Here is a 17,145-nt window from a genome sequence, read left to right as displayed (position 1 = left end):
CTGTAGCCTGTGGTGATGTAATACAATTACAGATTAAAGTGGATGAAGAGGGGAAGATCATGTTTGTTTGTTTTTTTTGAAGATCAAAAGTTTATTTACTACCTGCATACAAAAACATATTGCACATCAAACAATCAAAACCAAAAAAAAAAAAAAAGAGAAAAAAAAAAAGAAAAGATACTCTACTGAAGACTAACATGTAGTTTATACAGAATAAACCTTCTGGAAATTGATCCTTTCAGTAGTTCAGGTTATGTCTGAATGGACATGACTAATTCAGTTTAGTGTTTTAACTAAAGCTATGTTTGATTTTTTAAATACTGTACACTTTAATAAATAAACCAAACAAAGCCTCAATGTAGAACAGTCACTGCCAATAACACCCAGTGTCCCTGCAGATGAGTGTTTAACAAGTGTATTCCAGTGGTCTGCAGATTTCCCTCTACAATACAGCATTTTTAAAACACATTAAAACAGACCAGTTTCCAGACTAAAACTAATGAAGAACTTACAATTCAGTGCAAAATATCTTAGACTGCATTTCATTCTAGTTTTCCTCAGGTGAAGAAGTGGTTGCATATTATTAAAAATGTAACAAAAGCAGCTAATGCTTTCATAAAGAATATTAGGTTAGGGATCCCACCCCACCCACCTCCCCCCATCTCTGCCATATTTTGAAAACAAAATAACATTTCCTATAGCCAGCAACTTTTTTTAATGTTACATATACTATTCTCAAGGCACATCTGATGATATATAACACAGTAGGTGTCAAAGTATGTTTAACATATGATTTCTTCAGGATCATGAATGCCAGGTCTAAGATTTGGCTGTAGTTCTGCAGTTGCGTCCAGCTGGTTAGCCACCCAGTAGGTAAAAGGGAAAACAGTAGAGGAAGCTTGAACCATCAAATACATGGACATAGCCAAGGAACTCTGCCTTCCTCCTGTGGCTGCACTGTTCCCTGCTGGCTGAAAGTGCAGTCCAGGCTGCCCTGGCTGATGACACAGGGAAACAAGAACTCAAGAAGGCAGCAGCAGAAAAGATAGGAGCCCTCGGTGAAGAAGCCTCGGCCAGGTTGCATCAGCAGTTTGCTCCCCCTCCCCGACAGTAAAAGAGCTACAAGATACACAAAACATTTGCTGTTCATAGTGTGGCCCAAATGCCAGCAAAATGCACAGTTTAGTTGTTCTGAATCCTATGATTTCTTTCAGCCCACGTTTATCACCTTGACCCAGTTCATGAATATTCTGAATTGTCTGTACAGTCTCAAAACTGAAATCAATAATGAAGTTTCAGACTTCCCTGGTGGTCCAGTGGTTAAGAATCTGCCTGCCAATGCAGGGGACACGGGTTCAATCCTTGATCTGGGAAGATCCCATGTGCCAAGGGGCAACCAAGTCTCAGTAACAACTGCTGAGCTCACACATCTACATTCTGTGCTCCGCAACAAGAGAAGCCACTGCAATGAGAAGGCAGCACACCGCAACTAGAGAGTAGCCCCTGCTCACCATAACTGGAGAAAGCCCATGCACAGCAACGAAGGCCAAGCACAGCCAAAAATAAGTTATTAGTTTAAAAAACTTAAAAAATAACAATAATAAATGAAGTCTCAAGTTTTGGTAGTCCACAAAATGCACAAATAACAATTTTACCTGAATCTATTTTGAGGAAGATTACCAATAGAAGTCTTTGATAAAAGACATAGGTATGGTTATTTGATAGAACCAATTATTGTTCATAAGTGAAAAGTGAAGTCGCTCAGTTGTGTCCGACTCTTTGTGACCCCATGGACTGTAGCCTACCAGGCTTCTCCATCCATGGGATTTTCCAGGCAAGAATACTGGAGTGGGTTGCCATTTCCTTCTCCAGGAGATTTTCCTGACCCAGGGGTTGAACCCGGGTCTCCCACATTGTAGGCAGACGCTTTACCATCTGAGCCACCAGGGAAGTCATATTAATAAGTAAGAGAATATAAGGCAAAATAATAAATAACCCCCCCCTCTCTCAGAGACTGATACTGTTCATATCCCAGACCAGAAAAATGGTGAAAGTACTGTGAGCTTGTTTTAGAAAAGATTTTTTTTGTACACAAAGTATCTCTCTTAATGTGAAAGCAATTTTCATATCAAAAATGCAGCATTAATTCTTTCAACCTAACCAGATACAGTCTCTACACTTTTTCAGGAGACAAGTGTTATTTTGGTCCCTTTCAAATTGCATCTTGGTTTTTTTATTGCGGTACACCTATCTAATGGCCCCATAATTTCATTTGGGACCAGGACTGATCTTTCTGCAAATGCTTGTTATGCTACTCTTAATCCATACTTGTCCCACCTTTTTAGATGACTTGATCTCTGGTTGATAAGACTCTAAAGTACTATGAAAGGAAAACCAAAAAAAGCAAAGACAAAGCTAGTAATATGTCTGGGATGGGATGTGTTTTGAATGGGATGCCATGTGATGAGAAAGATGTTGCGATGAGAATTTCTACTTTGGTATTTCCTGGCCAGCCTGCTCACACTGGTCTTTGTTGCAAACGGAATGATTTTCTTCCTTTTTAAATACTGGAATCAGATTTGTCCTCATGGAAGAAAAATTCACTTGCCAGCAGCCTTGCAGTGAATCTTATGGGAGCGATGAAGTAGCGCATTCACAGAAGGTTTAGGGAAAGCCTTCACTGGTTTTCAAGGGGATCGTTGTAGAATTATGTAATTGGACCCCGGAAGAATAGGCGCCACTGTCTAAATATGGCCCTTCTTCCTCTAAATACGTATAAATGATCGCCTAGGCTGGGAGGTGTGACCTTAGGAAGGAGAGCGTCTTCAGGGCCTCGGCCTCCAGAAGCAGTGGGGTGCTGTGGCCTCTGGACCTCTGCCACCACTGCCCAGAACTTCACGGAGGTCAGCTGTCCCAGGTGTTTTAAAAATCTTCTCAGGTCAGACCAATCTGTAGGATTAAAAAAAAGTCTTACTATACCTCTTATGTTAGGATGATGGGGTGTGATTTCACAAGGTTTTGCTAAAAATCCCAAACTCTGTGTTCTTGAGCAGGAGACTAGAAAAAGTTCTCCAGAAATCATGTAACCAGTCATCCTGGCCAGCCTGACTCTAGCAATGCAAGAGATAATTATTCTTTCTCAATAATTTTTTTTTATTAATCTACCCATCTTTATCTTTACACAGCAGAAATGATTTATAACAAAGAGTCAAAATGCTGATCACATAGTTACATCAATCTAGTATCTTTAGTTTCACATAACAGCAATCATAACAAAAGGGTAAAAACACTGATTATGTAGTCACTATATACATGTTATCCTTACTGTTTTTACCCCATCACATTCAGGTAATAAGGAAATGAATTTGTTATTTCCAAAATTTACCTAAAACAGCCAAGGTTTTATAATTCCACTGAAGTTTCAGAATTCAATTAAACACACACAATACAAAGTGTTCTCTATCTTAATAATTTATACACGCAGTAGCATGCATCAGCACAAAATCAACCAATTAGCAAAAAATATCATTACTTTTATTGCCTGTTAGCATTCTGTTAAGTTTTTTTAATCAGGTGCCATATTACAAATAATATTTGCATAATTTACTTGAATTCTTGGCAACCCATGAAATAAGGTGGTAATTATTCTCCCCATTCTACGAAGTGGGAAACTAAGGCCGAAAAATACTGTCTAACATCACACAGCTAATAAGTAAAGCAGAGCATGGTATCCATGTTTTATGGCTCCAAGAACAACGCTGGCTACCATTTCCTGAGGGCTCACTATTATACCAAAAGCTTTGTATATGTGATCTCTAATCCTTACAAAGTCCCCTTAGGAAGCTAATATCTCTCTCTTGCAGTGAGACTTCTTAGCCTCAGAGATGTTAACAGGTTTGCTGAGCATGAGAATTCCAGCCCAGGTCTGTTGGACTTCACGTTGCACCCTCCTTCCCATTATTACCCCACACTGCACAACATATTTTTAATTTATTAGGGATTTATCAGATTGTAAACCTGGGGTGGTTCAACTTTGTTCGATCCTGGTTGGTGGAGGAGGCTTTGTTAACTTCAGAGTAAAACTTGAGAGATGAGAAGTGCAACAAAACCATTCTTGAGAGTTCCTTTTGTCAGTAACACTCATCAGAAGTGCATTGGGAAATAAAGGTGTATACCTTCAAGACGCTTAGCTTCAGTTAGGGAGAGAGACAAGGAAACTAATTAATGTGTATGCCATGTGCTCAGTTGGGAATGGCTCTCTGCAACCCCATGGACTGTAGCCTGCCAGGTTCCTCTGTCCATGGAATTTTCCATGCAAGAATAGTGGAGTGAGTTGCTTTTTTTCTCCTCCAGGGGATCTTCCCAACCCAGAGATCAAACTGCACATCTCCTGTGTCTCCTGCCTTGGTAGGTGGATTCTTTACCCACTGAGCTATCAAGGAAGCCAGAAACTAATGATAGACTATGGTAACTTCCTCTAAGTGTAGGGATCACCATGAGTTACAGCTATGTCTTTATTATTGAAATAAAAGGTGATAATTCTACAGTCAGAATTAAGATGGCAATAGAAGCTAGTAAAGAAAGCTGAGCGCTGAAGAACTGACGCTTTTGAACTGTGGTGTTGGAGAAGACTCTTGAAGAGTCCCTTGGACTGCAAGGAGATCAAACCAGTCAATCCTAAAGGAAATCAGTCTGAATATTCACTGGAAGGACTGATGCTGAAGCTGAAGCTCCAATACTTTGGCCACCTGATGCAAAGAATTGACTCATTGGAAAAGACCCTGATGCTGGCAAAGATTGAAGGCAGGAGAAGGGGATGATAGAGGATGAGATGGTTGAATGGCATCACCAAGTTGATGGATAGGAGTTTGAGCAAGCTCCAGGAGTTGGTGATGGACAGGGAATTGCTGCAGTCCATGGGGTCTCAAAGAGTCAGACATGACTGAGCGACTGAACTCAACTGAGAAGCTAGTATCAGAAAAGCTCAAGGTAGGAATTCCCTGGGCCGTCCAATGGTTAGGACTCTCTCACTGGGTTTTATCCCTGGCCAGGAAACTAAGATCCCAACAAGCCATGTGGCCAAAAATACATGAATTTTTTCTAAGACAGAAATTTGGCAAAGCTTAAAGGGTAGGCTAGAAGGAAAAGGAGAGGCTAGGGCAAAGTCCAGAACCCAGGTGGGGAGGTGGAACTCCTTGAGTAGCTGAAAATGAAGAGGATCTAGCAATCAGACATCAGAGCAAGGGAAAAGGTCAGACACAAATCAACAGCTGGGATCTGAGCCTAACAGACAGTAAAAAGAACAAGGCAACCCCAACAGGTCAGAGCAGGAGGGGGCTCAAGGCCAAGTCCTGGAGATGTGTTGGGGGCTGAGGAAGCCATGCCAAGGGAGAACAGACGCAGCCCATCATTTCCTAGACAGCACTGACAACCACCAGCTTCAGTGGAAGCCTCAGCTGGGGGCCGGCACCAGCATCCCTGAAAGGAGGGAAGAGCAGTTTCTGGCACAAAGAACCAGGTTCTCCTTACCTGTTTTCCACTGAGGTGCACCCCCTTTCATCAAAACCCTTTACACAAGCAGGCTAACAATAAGAACTGACTGCTGTGTTTGCCACTGTATATCACGCCTGTTTTCACCCCTTCTCAGCTGAAGGTGTTCATCAACACTGAGATGGCAAAATGTGGGCTCAGAAGAGAGGAAAAGAAGGAAGCCTAGGAAACCAAAAATCTGGATAATCTGCACCAAATAAACCTTTTCTCCCTTCTATCCCTCCATTTATTCATTTGTTTATCATTCAATAACCTCTAGTGAGTCCCTTCTAAACGTATTGCTGCAGAAATTGTGGAGGCAATAAAAAAAGTTATCCTATGGTTTAGGACTTTTCAAGCCTTTGAATCACTTTCATCCCATGCCCGTTTGTCACAGAGCACTCAGTTTTATCTAGAAACATCTAATAAAGCTCAGGCAACCTGATCAAAGACTGTGGAAATCTGAATATCTAATATTTTGCAATCTATCGAGCCAGCAAGCTAGCGTGACTCAAGTAGCAGTGTGAAGAAGCTGGATTTGGCCAGATTTTCCCTGTACAACTTGCCTGACTAAACAGTTTGCTCATATTTACTTTAAGAGAAAAGAGTATCCAACTGTGATTTTAAAAAAAAAGGTAGTCTGGAGTTAGTCTATCATTAGTTTATCACTGCCCTTAGTCTATCATTACTTAAATATGCTACCACCTCTCTTTAATAGTAGTTAACTGTAGAATTTTACATATAAATTATGAATCTTGTCAAGTCTTTAAGTAGCTTCCTTCTTCTCTAGGCAGGTCTTAATTCTAAATGAAAATAACATGCCTGCAAATACACTACTGAAAGGCCCCTTCTTGTCATGAGAGTACTTAATATAAACATCAGGAGATCATCATTTCAAGTGCGGTTAGGCTTGAAGGCAGCCCCGCGTGTTGTGAAGGTTGAAAGCTTAGACCATAGCTCTTTATTAATAGTAATTGCTTAGCCATTGTGCAACATCCTGGAACAACTGTTTGGTGAATGAAAGGGTAATTCAGAGCAAAGTAGACCAGATAAGAAAAACACTTCCAAACCACATTTCAAAATAGCTCCTTGGTGTCAACTGGGTACGTGTCTGCAGAGTAGAGTTTTTGTGAGGACAGGTGGATAGTATGGAGCCTTTACAATAGTGACATCCCCATCTGGTACTATCTTTATGGCAAAGCATGTTGTTGTACCGAGGTCTACACATGTGGTATCACAGAGTCAGGGAGCTCCAGGGTGGAACTGTGAGCTGGGCAGCCTTCATGAACCCAAAGACTGCTGCAACAGTTCACGTTGAGAAATGGCTTTCAGGCACATCAGTGAAACTTACGATCTTACGAGTACCGGCATTTCTTTTGAGGTATCACTTTACACTTCAGTTTTTCTTGGTAGAGTATTTTTCAGAGACTTCTCTTAGGAGGCTATATTAGGAATTTCTGTTCTTTATTTGAGTTCCAGGAACTTGTGCCTTTCCTGCCCGCCGTCCAAATTGGAAGATACAAACCGTGGGAAAACACGTCTTTACAAACTCTATGGAGTGAGTGATCTAACTTGGTTTATTTAGCATATTCAGGAAGACTTTCATGTCCATGGAATCCCTGATTAATTCTAAGCTACCACTGTTTTTAAACGAGCTTCTGAGTTCTGCTGCAAAGGCAGGGGTGGGAAGCAAGTTCAAACAAAGGTTGACAGGTAGTAAGCTAACTAGAACACCTCGGTGTCCCCCTGCTCAGATCAGGTTCTCCCTTTCCAATATTTACTCTTCCTCAAGCAGGAAAAGGGAAAGAAATTAAAAAGTGAGGTATATAAATAGCGTAGTGGGATTTGCTTAATTGAAGTTCTAAAGTCCAAAGAATCCACATCTGTGCAGCTCTGTGGCAGGCACTGTAAGAGCAGGCTGCAGACAACATGCCTCTAGCCTGGTGACCTTCGTCCATCTCAGGGATGCCTGGGAAGGATGCTGGTGCTAACTTTAGACCCAGAGACTAAGATGCACAAAGGACAAGTATCATAACAGACTTTCAGAAACAGATTTAAATTCCTTCTGCTCTTCCTCCAGAGCACAGTCATATCCAGGCGAGCCGCTGTTAGGATGGGTGCCTTCAAAGGCTTCAAAGACTGCTTGAAACGGGTAGCTACAAGCCACTTTACTGAGAAAGCATGCGGTCTTAGATGTTTTAAGAAATAATTGACAACAAAGACCTGCGTGAGCCGGGCTCTTCTGGGTCAGAGAGCTTTCAGATCAGTTCTTTAGACTGACTCTCTTCAGAATTGCCTTTCTCCTCTCTCAGGGAAGACAAGAGTCCTAAGGCAAAGATCTGCCCACGTCAAGTAGGATCCGAGTAGAGGCCTTTCCCTCATTGTCTACCTTCTGGCCAGTGTTTACCAAAACACAAATATCAAATCACCTGGTAAAATCCCTTGAGATGCTTCTTAAACATGCAGATTCCTAGAACTTCCACCTTATGCCTCATAGATACTGATGCCAGAGGTTGACTTTGTGACAAGCATCCCAGGGGGGTTCCCTTGCACACTTGGGGGATCTTGGCCCTGAGAAGAAGTTTGCTTTGCACCATGCTTCCCAAACATGGCATCCAGATCATCTGACCTGAGGAGGCTTTTTGAAAACATAAATCACTAAAGTAGCACACATGAAGAATAGAAACAATATCCTAAATAAAATCAGAAACTATCCTTCTGCTTGCCACTGTTTGGTGTTAATTCTTCCAGATTTTTATCCTGTGCATCCACATAATTTAAGGAGCTAAGGGTCATTTCATGCAGATTGCTCTGCAGCTTGGTTTTTTCCCCAGCTTGTTTTTGGTTAATAGAATATAAAATAGACTTGCTTATATATCTATCCCATGCATTAACACAAGGGTCACCAGATGCCCATAAGGGTTCAGCAGACAATATAAATGAGTTTTGTGAACCTGGCTTGGAATTGTAGAAAATGGGGTTCCCATTTACTAGAATTAGAAGCTATCCACCTATAGTCAAATTGTTGCCATTTGGGAATGCGGGCCCAGAGTTCACCAAATCTTCAGGAGACGGAAGAAATCTGAATTTATCTAATGTGTAACATCCAGATTTTAAAATACTGGTAACTAATTCAAATTAAATACCAGATGAATCAATCAAAATGTTTTTAATCCAGACACTGATCTCAAATCACCTTTTGAAACCTCTAATGCAAGGTGTACATCATCAAGTAGGTCACATTTAAAAACCTTTCTTGTTTTTAACTAACAGAATACAAAATGCTATATTGCTGGACCCTTAGGCTGTGACATTACGGCTGCTACAATGGACATTCTTGCCTATGTCTGTGCTTGCAAAAATAAATCTAGAAGGTTGAAAATTTCCCTGGAAAAGGTTGCACCAATTTGCAGTTCTATTAATAGTTCACGAGGGGGTCCTTTTCCGGGAGGCTCTAAGCATATTCCCAGGACACTCTAAGCCAACCCAGAGATCAGACACAGTAGGTCTGAGATGGAGGCTGAGATTGTATATTTTCTTAAGCTCCCAGATGATTCTGATGATCAGAGATTTTGGAACCACTGTCTTGGATTATTAACGAGTTGTTTGGGACCATTTCCAGTGAGTTATAAAGGAAATCATAAATACTTTCATCTGAATTTCTGTTTTAGGCTGTTACCTCTAATTACTGCCCTCTATGAAAACACCAAAGGGCTCTGCTGCTGCTGTTTCAGGCAGTTCAGTCGGAGCAGAACAATAAATAAACCAACTCAGGAACCTTCAAGCAGCTTTTATTGGCACGGCCTCGGAAAAGGTGTGGCAGTCATTTCTGAGCAAAAACCTGTAGCCCAGCAAGTCTTCAGTGTTGTGTTTAAAACACCACTGAACCAGGAAGTTTAAGTTCCTGAAACAGATGCTCCAAGTCACTAAGAGGCTCCGAAATCAAGAGATTAAGCTCTGCTGGCTCTGTAAGATCCAAGAGACAAAGAACAGTCCTGGAGATGCATCTCAGTTATGGGATGACCGAATTGGCAGGAAACAGTATCAGGTTTTCTAAGGCTGACTCTTGTTCGCTCCCCCATTACAAGGAAGATGCATTTCAGTCGTGGCACAGAAATCTCCTCTCAGTTCAGTCTTTGCCTAAGCAGCTTCTGCTTAGAGCGAGTGGCGGTTATAGGATGTGATCGTCAGGATGGTAGAGTTCACTCATCAGGCGGTAGATGTAGGAAGGTGCATTCCCACCAATATTGGAGATAAACAGAGTAATGAGCTCTGGAGGGACGTAGTCAAACACGGGGCAATGGACACTGACCTTCTCCAAGATGTCCCCTGAAAGGCAATCACACAAGCTAAAGACAAAACCGAGGCTCCTGTTCTAATAAGTATCTCATGGATTCTAGGCTCAATAACACAGGGATACTTGCCACCCCAAGGAAGGGAAGCTGTAGCAAAATACAAACCAGAAGAAAAGACATCTGATCATGATCTTGCCTGTGTTTACGACTCTCCATAGAAAGGCAAAAAAAGTTTCAAATTCGGGATTGCAGCCATCAAGACTTGGGCCCTCCCACTGCACTACACTGTAGGCCGTATCGCTCTCCCTCTTGCTCTCCAGCCACATGGCCATCTTTTCCCACCTGGCTAAGCATGTACCTAACTCAGGTCTTTTGCACCAACATCTGGAAAACTCTTTCCTTCACCTTCACGTGGCAGGCTCTACTCCTTCAGGAATCAGCTGAAATGCCATCTCATTAAGTCCCTTCCCCAGTCTAAGGTAGTCCCCTAGTCACTTTCCATCATATCATCTGTATTTTCTTCCTAAAACACTTCATGCCCTGACATATTCTTGTCTGTCTTTTGCAAAATGATTTAAACTCTGGGGGAGCAGGGCCCATCTGTGTTAATCACTGTTATATCCCTAGTGCCTGAAATAGTGCTGGATACACAGTGGGTGCTCAAGACTCATAAATCTTTCTTGAAAGAATGAATGTTTGAATAAATGGTGAAGCTATTAAATTTCCAAGAAGAATCAGCACTCCAGGTACTATGTTCTGCTCCCGGAGGATGTTAAAGATCATGCAAACTGTTGATGAGGCAGCAAGCTCACTGAGCAAAGTTGCTGCCTTCAGAAGAAGAGAAAAGGTCCCCAACACACAAAAGTGTCCAGACTACAGGCAAGTTTTATAAGTAACATTTCAGAGCCTGCTTCCTTTAGCAGTCACATCACCAAAATGACTCCCTGCAGCAACCAAAATCAAGTACACTTTCTGATTGGGCTGTTGCCTGTATCTCAACTTGCAAAGCCAATCCCAGTCAATGCCAGGTGATCCAACCCCACATGGTCCCCATAACTCAGCTAAAATATATTAGTTTCAGAAGAAAATGAACATGGATTAGGTCAGGTCTGCAAACACTCTAAGTTGCTAAAGAGAACAGTCCCCACAAGAAGTATGATTAATAAAACACAGCCCAACGACATTCAATCCCATTGACCACCAAAAGACCAAAACAAATATATACAAAAATCCAAAACACACCAACTGCGTGTGCCATACACATTGAAGCAACTTCTGTACCTTCTGTGAAAGGCAGGACTTCTTCAGGAGCCACGAACTTGTGAAATGAATCTTCTTCATTGGGGAACTGGAAAAGGAAAAATTAGGAAGAGAAAAAGAGAGATCTGACACTTTGACTTTCAGGTATACACCCAAGAGAAATAAAAAGACATCCAGACACTTGATTACAAAGGCTTATTGCAGCATTACTTATAAAAGCTAGAAGGTAGAAATAACCCAGACGCTGATCAACAGATGAATGGATGATTAAATTGTGGTATATCCATACAACAGAACATTATTCAGTCACAAAAAAGGAACAAAGTATGTTCTATAACTCAGATGAACTCCCAGAATATTTAGAAATCAGAAACAAAAGGGTCCATACTGTATGACTTCTTTTATGTGAAATATCAAAATTAAGCAAATCCATAGAGACTCAAAGCAGATTAGCAATCACTAGGAGATGGGGAAAAGAAAGAAGGGAGTGATTACTTAATGGGTACAGAGTGTTTCTCTGGGATGATGAAAAAATTCTGAAACTAAAGAGTGGTAGTTGCACAATGCTATGATTGTACTAAATGCCACTGAACTGTACATTTTAAAATGGTTAATTGTGTATTATGTGAATTTCACTTCAATTCTTTAATAAGTAGACACCTATAGATAGGTTGTTATTTTCAAAGCAAGTAGTTTCTATCACTGGTAAAATGAGTCTTTACTTAGTAACTGCTTGTGTTCAGGCTACAGAATACAGTTCCTAGAATTATGACAAATAAAAACCAATTCTATGTTTCTAGTTTCAACTTGCTTGGCATTTTCAGAAATGGTCAGGGTGACAGGGGAGTGGTGGCAATGTAGACAAAGGGCCTTCCCCAACTACATATTATCCTGACCTTACAATTTTGATCTCCTAAAGCTGAAAGGTTGTAACTATCAATGGCTCTTCCTGGATCAAGACCACTGTGACCTTTTCCAGTCTCCACTGGGTCTAATCCACCGAGTAAATGCAGAAAAAGAGAAATCCCAGAGTGAGAAGGTTGAAGGTTAAAGAGTTCACACCTATACTTTGACTTCCTTCTGTTGGCTAGAGACAGACAGACATACCTGTGGGGAAAGCTTGAACATAGGAGCACAGACGATGAGTGGGGTGGAATGGTGTTTTGCTGCCAGTGCTAGAGTATGAGTTCCTGCCACAGCTCGCAGGGCACCGTTGGCCAGGATGGTCTTTGTGCCAATGATCACCTTTGGGACAGGAAGAAAGAAGAGAGAACTCCCGAGAACAGAGTCTTCAACAGGCCATTGGGCATGAGGGCCTGAATGCTTAGCTCCCAGTCTTGGCAATTAGCAGGGGGTGGGCGTGGGGGTCACACACCAGGAGAGGGAAAGGGATTCTAGGTCAAGTTCTAGCATAAAAGTGGATTCCCAAGGGAAAAATAAACACAGTACAGGACAGAAAACTGCAGTGTTTATTGCTCTTAGCCCTGTCTTCTCTGGAAATCTATCTGCCACACCTCCTGAGAAGTGGGAAGCCTTTCTTCTACCATCCACCACTACCAAGCTCTCTGAGCAGAAGTGGGCAGCTCTCGACCAGATCTCTAATATGCTGACATGATTAGCTTAGTCCCATTTCATTCCTTTCAATCCTTTAACCAAAATGAGGTGCCTCCAAGGGAGGACAGAGAAGGCAATGGCAACCCACTCCAGTACTCTTGCCTGGAGAGTCCCATGGACAGAGGAGCCGGGTAGGCTGCAGTCCATGGGGTTGCTAGGAGTCGGACAGGACTGAGCGACTTCACTTTCACTTTTCACTTTCATGCAATGGAGAAGGAAATGACAACCCATTCCAGTATTCTTGCCTGGAGAATCCCAGGGACAAGGGAGCCTGGTGGGCTGCTGTCTATGGGGTTGCACAGAGTCGGATATGACTGAAGCAACTTAGTAGCAGCAGCAGCCAAGGGAGGAATAAAGAGGGGGGATCAATATTAATAGAATAAGAGATTTAAAAGGTCCATGTATGTGTTTTCAAAAGGTACTAGAAACTCTCCTCTCTTCTTATAGATATTGGGGCCAGGGAGGGGGGCAGATATTAATATTTTAAAGTATAATCTTCATAAATTTGATGTAATAGAACTCAAATGCACCCACCTTGTTGACTCTTGACATAACAGCAAAAATGGCAGCATCAGTCATTACAGTTGTCTCAATACCTGCTTTAGACAAATTGACTGCCATCTCATGACCCTGCATTTGGAGAGAAAGGCTGATGCTGAGAGGAAGAGTAGGAGAGAGAGAAAAAGCTTTCAAACATAACTGAATCTGGGGGACTGTGTGACACTGGGCATATCCAACATGCAACTTCCAACAGGTAACTAACTCATCTGGTAGGTGTTCTCTGGGAAGCAGCAGGAAGCCCAGGGGACGCTAATTAATGTTTATTACTCCCCAGCAGTGCTGGGACAGGCACAGAACTGGAAATACAACTTGCTTGTGTAACTGGGCAGAGAGCACAGGACAGCTCCTGGCTCATTATTTTACAACATCCTTGTATCCTTACATATTTCCTTTCTGGAGACCTATTATTTACCTGAAGACTGAGTGAGGTCAGACCAAGCATCAGTCATCCCCAAGGTTATTTACCGTATTCTGATTTCTGAAAGAACTAATATTTATCTTTTCTTGGGCCAAGTAGTTCACTCAACTTCCTTAAATGAATACTTTAAGAATGTTCACAGGATCAACAACGTGAAATTCTCTTAAATGTTTAACTCTATCTCCTCAACGTCTGAATCACATCAATTCAAAGACGGCATGGAGCCCACCGACCTCTCCTTTATTCTCTCCTCATTTTAAATTTTTCTTAGCAGCTCCAGCAGTCCCCATACCTGACAGAAAGGTGCACACTCTGCCACGATGACATGGAATTTCCTCTTTCGGGCGGCCTCTTTGAGGAACGCCTCCACTGTGCGGGAGAAGCCAATGGTCATGATGACCTCATTGGAGTGGATGTGCTCCAAGGCCTGGGCTGCGATGTTCTCCGTTGTCCCTTCTGCAAGAAGCCAGTTTTGCATGGAAAATACGACACAGCCATGCTACAACACAGACTTGAGAGAGAATAGAAAGGGACCTGTACCCTTCTTGTACACTGCCCACCTAGCAGAGCCTGGTAACACATGGTCAATGGACTAAACATGAAATGTCCTATTGCCTTAAAAGCCCCTCCCTCCAGGGTTTTCTATCCCCCAAGCTCTCAGCCTACCGTCTCGCCCAGCAGTACCCCTACTCATCAACTTACTCCCCTCACCCCTAGCCCGCCCCAAAACTAGTTCTTTACAACTGACTTTGAAGACAATGAATTTAGGCAAGAAATGTCCCATCTGGGAAATTTGAAAGTGCTGACAGTAGGGTAAACAGAGTTTCCCTCTAAAAGAATTCCTTCTCCAAAAGGTGGCCATAATGCCTCCACGTGACAGGGAGGACACAGAAGAAAAATAGGGGAGGAATTTGGAAGAAGCAGCTCAGTGCAAGCAGCTCAGTGCACAGACAGACCCAGTTTCTACCTTTCCTGGGAACACTTCAGGGCAATAAATATCTGGTCTCCTAGGTCACAAAGACAGGAGGGATAAAAGTGGCTTGTGTGTATGCATATGGGTATGTATGTGTGTGTGTATGTAAAATTTCAAGAAGTTGAGTGAAAAAGGGTTTATCAACTATGGTTTTCAGAGGTTCATCTTAAAAAATAAAAGCTCTTCCTAAACAGCCTTTGCCACAGTGGATTTGCAGTCGATAAGGGGTCAGTCTGTAAGGAAATGTAGAGAGGGTTATCTGAGTCTTGCCACCTATTCCAATCGTTCTTAATCAGGATGAGGGCAAACCTCTGAGGACCAGAAAACTGGTTATCTCCCATCTCTGCTTATGAACAACTTCCAGGGTCTTCTATTCCCTCATCTGCCTGCAACTTGTCCTGTTCACCTAAGGATCAGGACTCACCCAGTTCCACCAGCAGCTCATTAATTGCCTCAATGATGTTGGACTGGAGTTGGGCATAATGGGAACGGAAATCCTCGCTCAGGCCCCCGGATGTCAAGAGTTTGTGCAGAGACTCCTGCTGATCGCTCTCGTCGCTGCGTCCGTGGAGTCTACGAAGGCAACAAGACCCAAAGGAGTTGGGGGAAAAGATGTGGTCATTTAAGTAACGACAGCTGCTCAGCTCCAACAAAGGCTCCAAGCAGGGGGAGAGAGGGGCCCGTGCAAAAAGCTTCACTGGGCCCAAGCCCCGGTTCAGGATGTTGGCCTGACCTGCCATACTCCTCCCGGATGATTCTGAGCACTCTCCGCACCATGTTGCCCACGGTGGTCTCTGAGGGTTGCGCGGCCGTCATCCTCCGGCCTTCTCTGCGGATCAGTTCCATCAGCTCCCCTACGGCCCAAAGAGAAAAGGTGAGGGCGAGAAGCGCGCGGCGTGGGGCCTGGGCGACTTTCCGCCTGGGAATCAGGATCAGAAAGGGGGGAGGCCTGCCTCACCTGCATTGCTCCAGTGGTGGTCCGTGATGATGCGGCGAAGCAGCCCCAGAGTCTCCCGGGCCATGTCCTCGGAGCTGCGCCGCCCGCCGCCCCGCTTCAGCGCCTCCACGAAACTCTCGATCCTCTCGGACAGCTCCGAGCCCTTGGCGGCTGCCCCTGGCATCTCGAAAGAAGCCGCCTTGCCGGCGGAATCCACACCTGGCAGACCTCCGAGCTTGCACTTCCGGGGCAGGAGAGGTCGGCTTCCGCTCTGCTAGAAAAAAACTCACCCTTGGGAGAAGACTGGGCCACGCCCCTCTCTGCTAACTCCCGCCACAGAGCCAATCAGACTCTTGGAACTCGATGTGTTACGTTTACCGCCGAGCGTCCGCGGGCCTCGGAGGTTAGAAGGCTGGAAGTGTCCTTTCCTGGCTTCTCGATCACTGAAGACTTGACGGTTGACGCCACAAGAGGGTGGCTAGTCCCGTTGCTGTGGAAACAGCCAGTCTGAAAGGCCCCTACCACTTCCCGAGGCTACGCTGGAGAAGTTGCAGGCCTACTTCCCGGTCCCTCAGCTTCGGTGACGACCAGAGTGCGGCTCCAGGGTCCGCTCCCCCTAGGGCAGACGCCCCATTATAATACTGTCTCTTGTCTCTCTAATAGATTGAGCTCCCTCATGGCAAGGACCACTTTTTTTTTTTTTTTTGCCTTTGCCTTTTCAACGTCTAGCACATCTCCTCAGAGATGAGGAGACCGAATATCCACCAATAAGGAGATTCAGAGTGGCAGTTAATAGGGGAGCAAAGATGATGTCCTTCCATCTGGACAGACTAGAGACTGGGGAGTAAAACATGTAACACGACCGTTTACTTTGAGTTTACTAAGTGTTGGACACTGTGTATGAATTGTCTCTTCTAATGCATCTCTATGAGATAGGTCCTCTTATCCTAATTTTACACATCAGAAAACAAAGCTACAGGATTTTAAGCAGTTAATAAGGGGGTGCGTTTATATTTAAATCCAGTTGTGTCTGAACCTAAAATCTGGGGGTAATGAGAATCTCTATTTCCTTAAAATAAATCTTAGAAATGGGGGGGGGGGGGGGAAGAAATGGAATCCTTTGGCACGCACTTTTCTAAGACTTTTGTTACAGTTGAGAAATTGCCTTGCAGAAAAATATATCAGTACCAAAATCAGACAAAGATAATACGAAAAAAAGAAAATTAGAGACCAGGGTCCCTCCTGAATGCAGATACAAAGAGCTGCAACAAATTTTTAGCAAACCAAATTCATCAGTACATAAATGATTCATGTAAGGACTTCCCTGGTGACCCGGTGCTTTGGAATCCACCTCCCAGTGAATGCAGAGGTCACAAGGTTGAATCCCTGGTCTAGGAGGATCCCCCATATTGCAGAGCAAGTAAGTGCTGTGCCACAACTACCAAAGCCTGCGCCCTCTAGGGCCGGAGAACCTCAACTGCTGAGCCCCTGCGCCGCAACTACTGAGGCCCCTGTGCCTAGAACCACTGCATCACAACAGAGTAGCCCCTGCTCACCA

General features: G+C 43.5%; 1 protein-coding gene across 3 annotated transcripts; it reads right to left on the bottom strand.

Moving 5' to 3' along the window:
* Positions 1–62: 62 nt before the first annotated feature.
* On the bottom strand, positions 63–15,868 carry EIF2B2 (eukaryotic translation initiation factor 2B subunit beta). 3 transcript variants are annotated; one of them, XM_020906928.2, is made up of 8 exons: positions 15,609–15,868; positions 15,384–15,504; positions 15,075–15,223; positions 13,970–14,133; positions 13,233–13,328; positions 12,192–12,329; positions 11,106–11,172; positions 63–2,949 (listed from the first exon to the last, which is right to left on the bottom strand). In XM_020906928.2, exons 1-8 carry the CDS (start codon positions 15,769–15,771, stop codon positions 2,708–2,710), a joined length of 1,140 nt encoding a protein of 379 aa, XP_020762587.2. In that variant the 5' UTR covers positions 15,772–15,868; the 3' UTR covers positions 63–2,707. The 3 variants fall into 3 exon arrangements, with proteins under 3 accessions (XP_020762587.2, XP_070325744.1, XP_020762589.1); XM_070469643.1 differs by lacking the exon at positions 63–2,949 and adding an exon at positions 9,305–9,858 and having other exon boundaries at positions 11,067–11,172; positions 15,609–15,864; XM_020906930.2 differs by lacking the exon at positions 63–2,949 and adding an exon at positions 9,305–9,858 and having other exon boundaries at positions 15,609–15,863.
* Positions 15,869–17,145: the final 1,277 nt, after the last annotated feature.

Source organism: Odocoileus virginianus, chromosome 6 (assembly GCF_023699985.2).
Source record: "Odocoileus virginianus isolate 20LAN1187 ecotype Illinois chromosome 6, Ovbor_1.2, whole genome shotgun sequence".
Classification (NCBI taxonomy): domain Eukaryota; kingdom Metazoa; phylum Chordata; class Mammalia; order Artiodactyla; family Cervidae; genus Odocoileus; species Odocoileus virginianus.
Note: the sequence above shows the minus strand (reverse complement) of the source record. Positions and strands in the feature narration are given on the sequence as shown.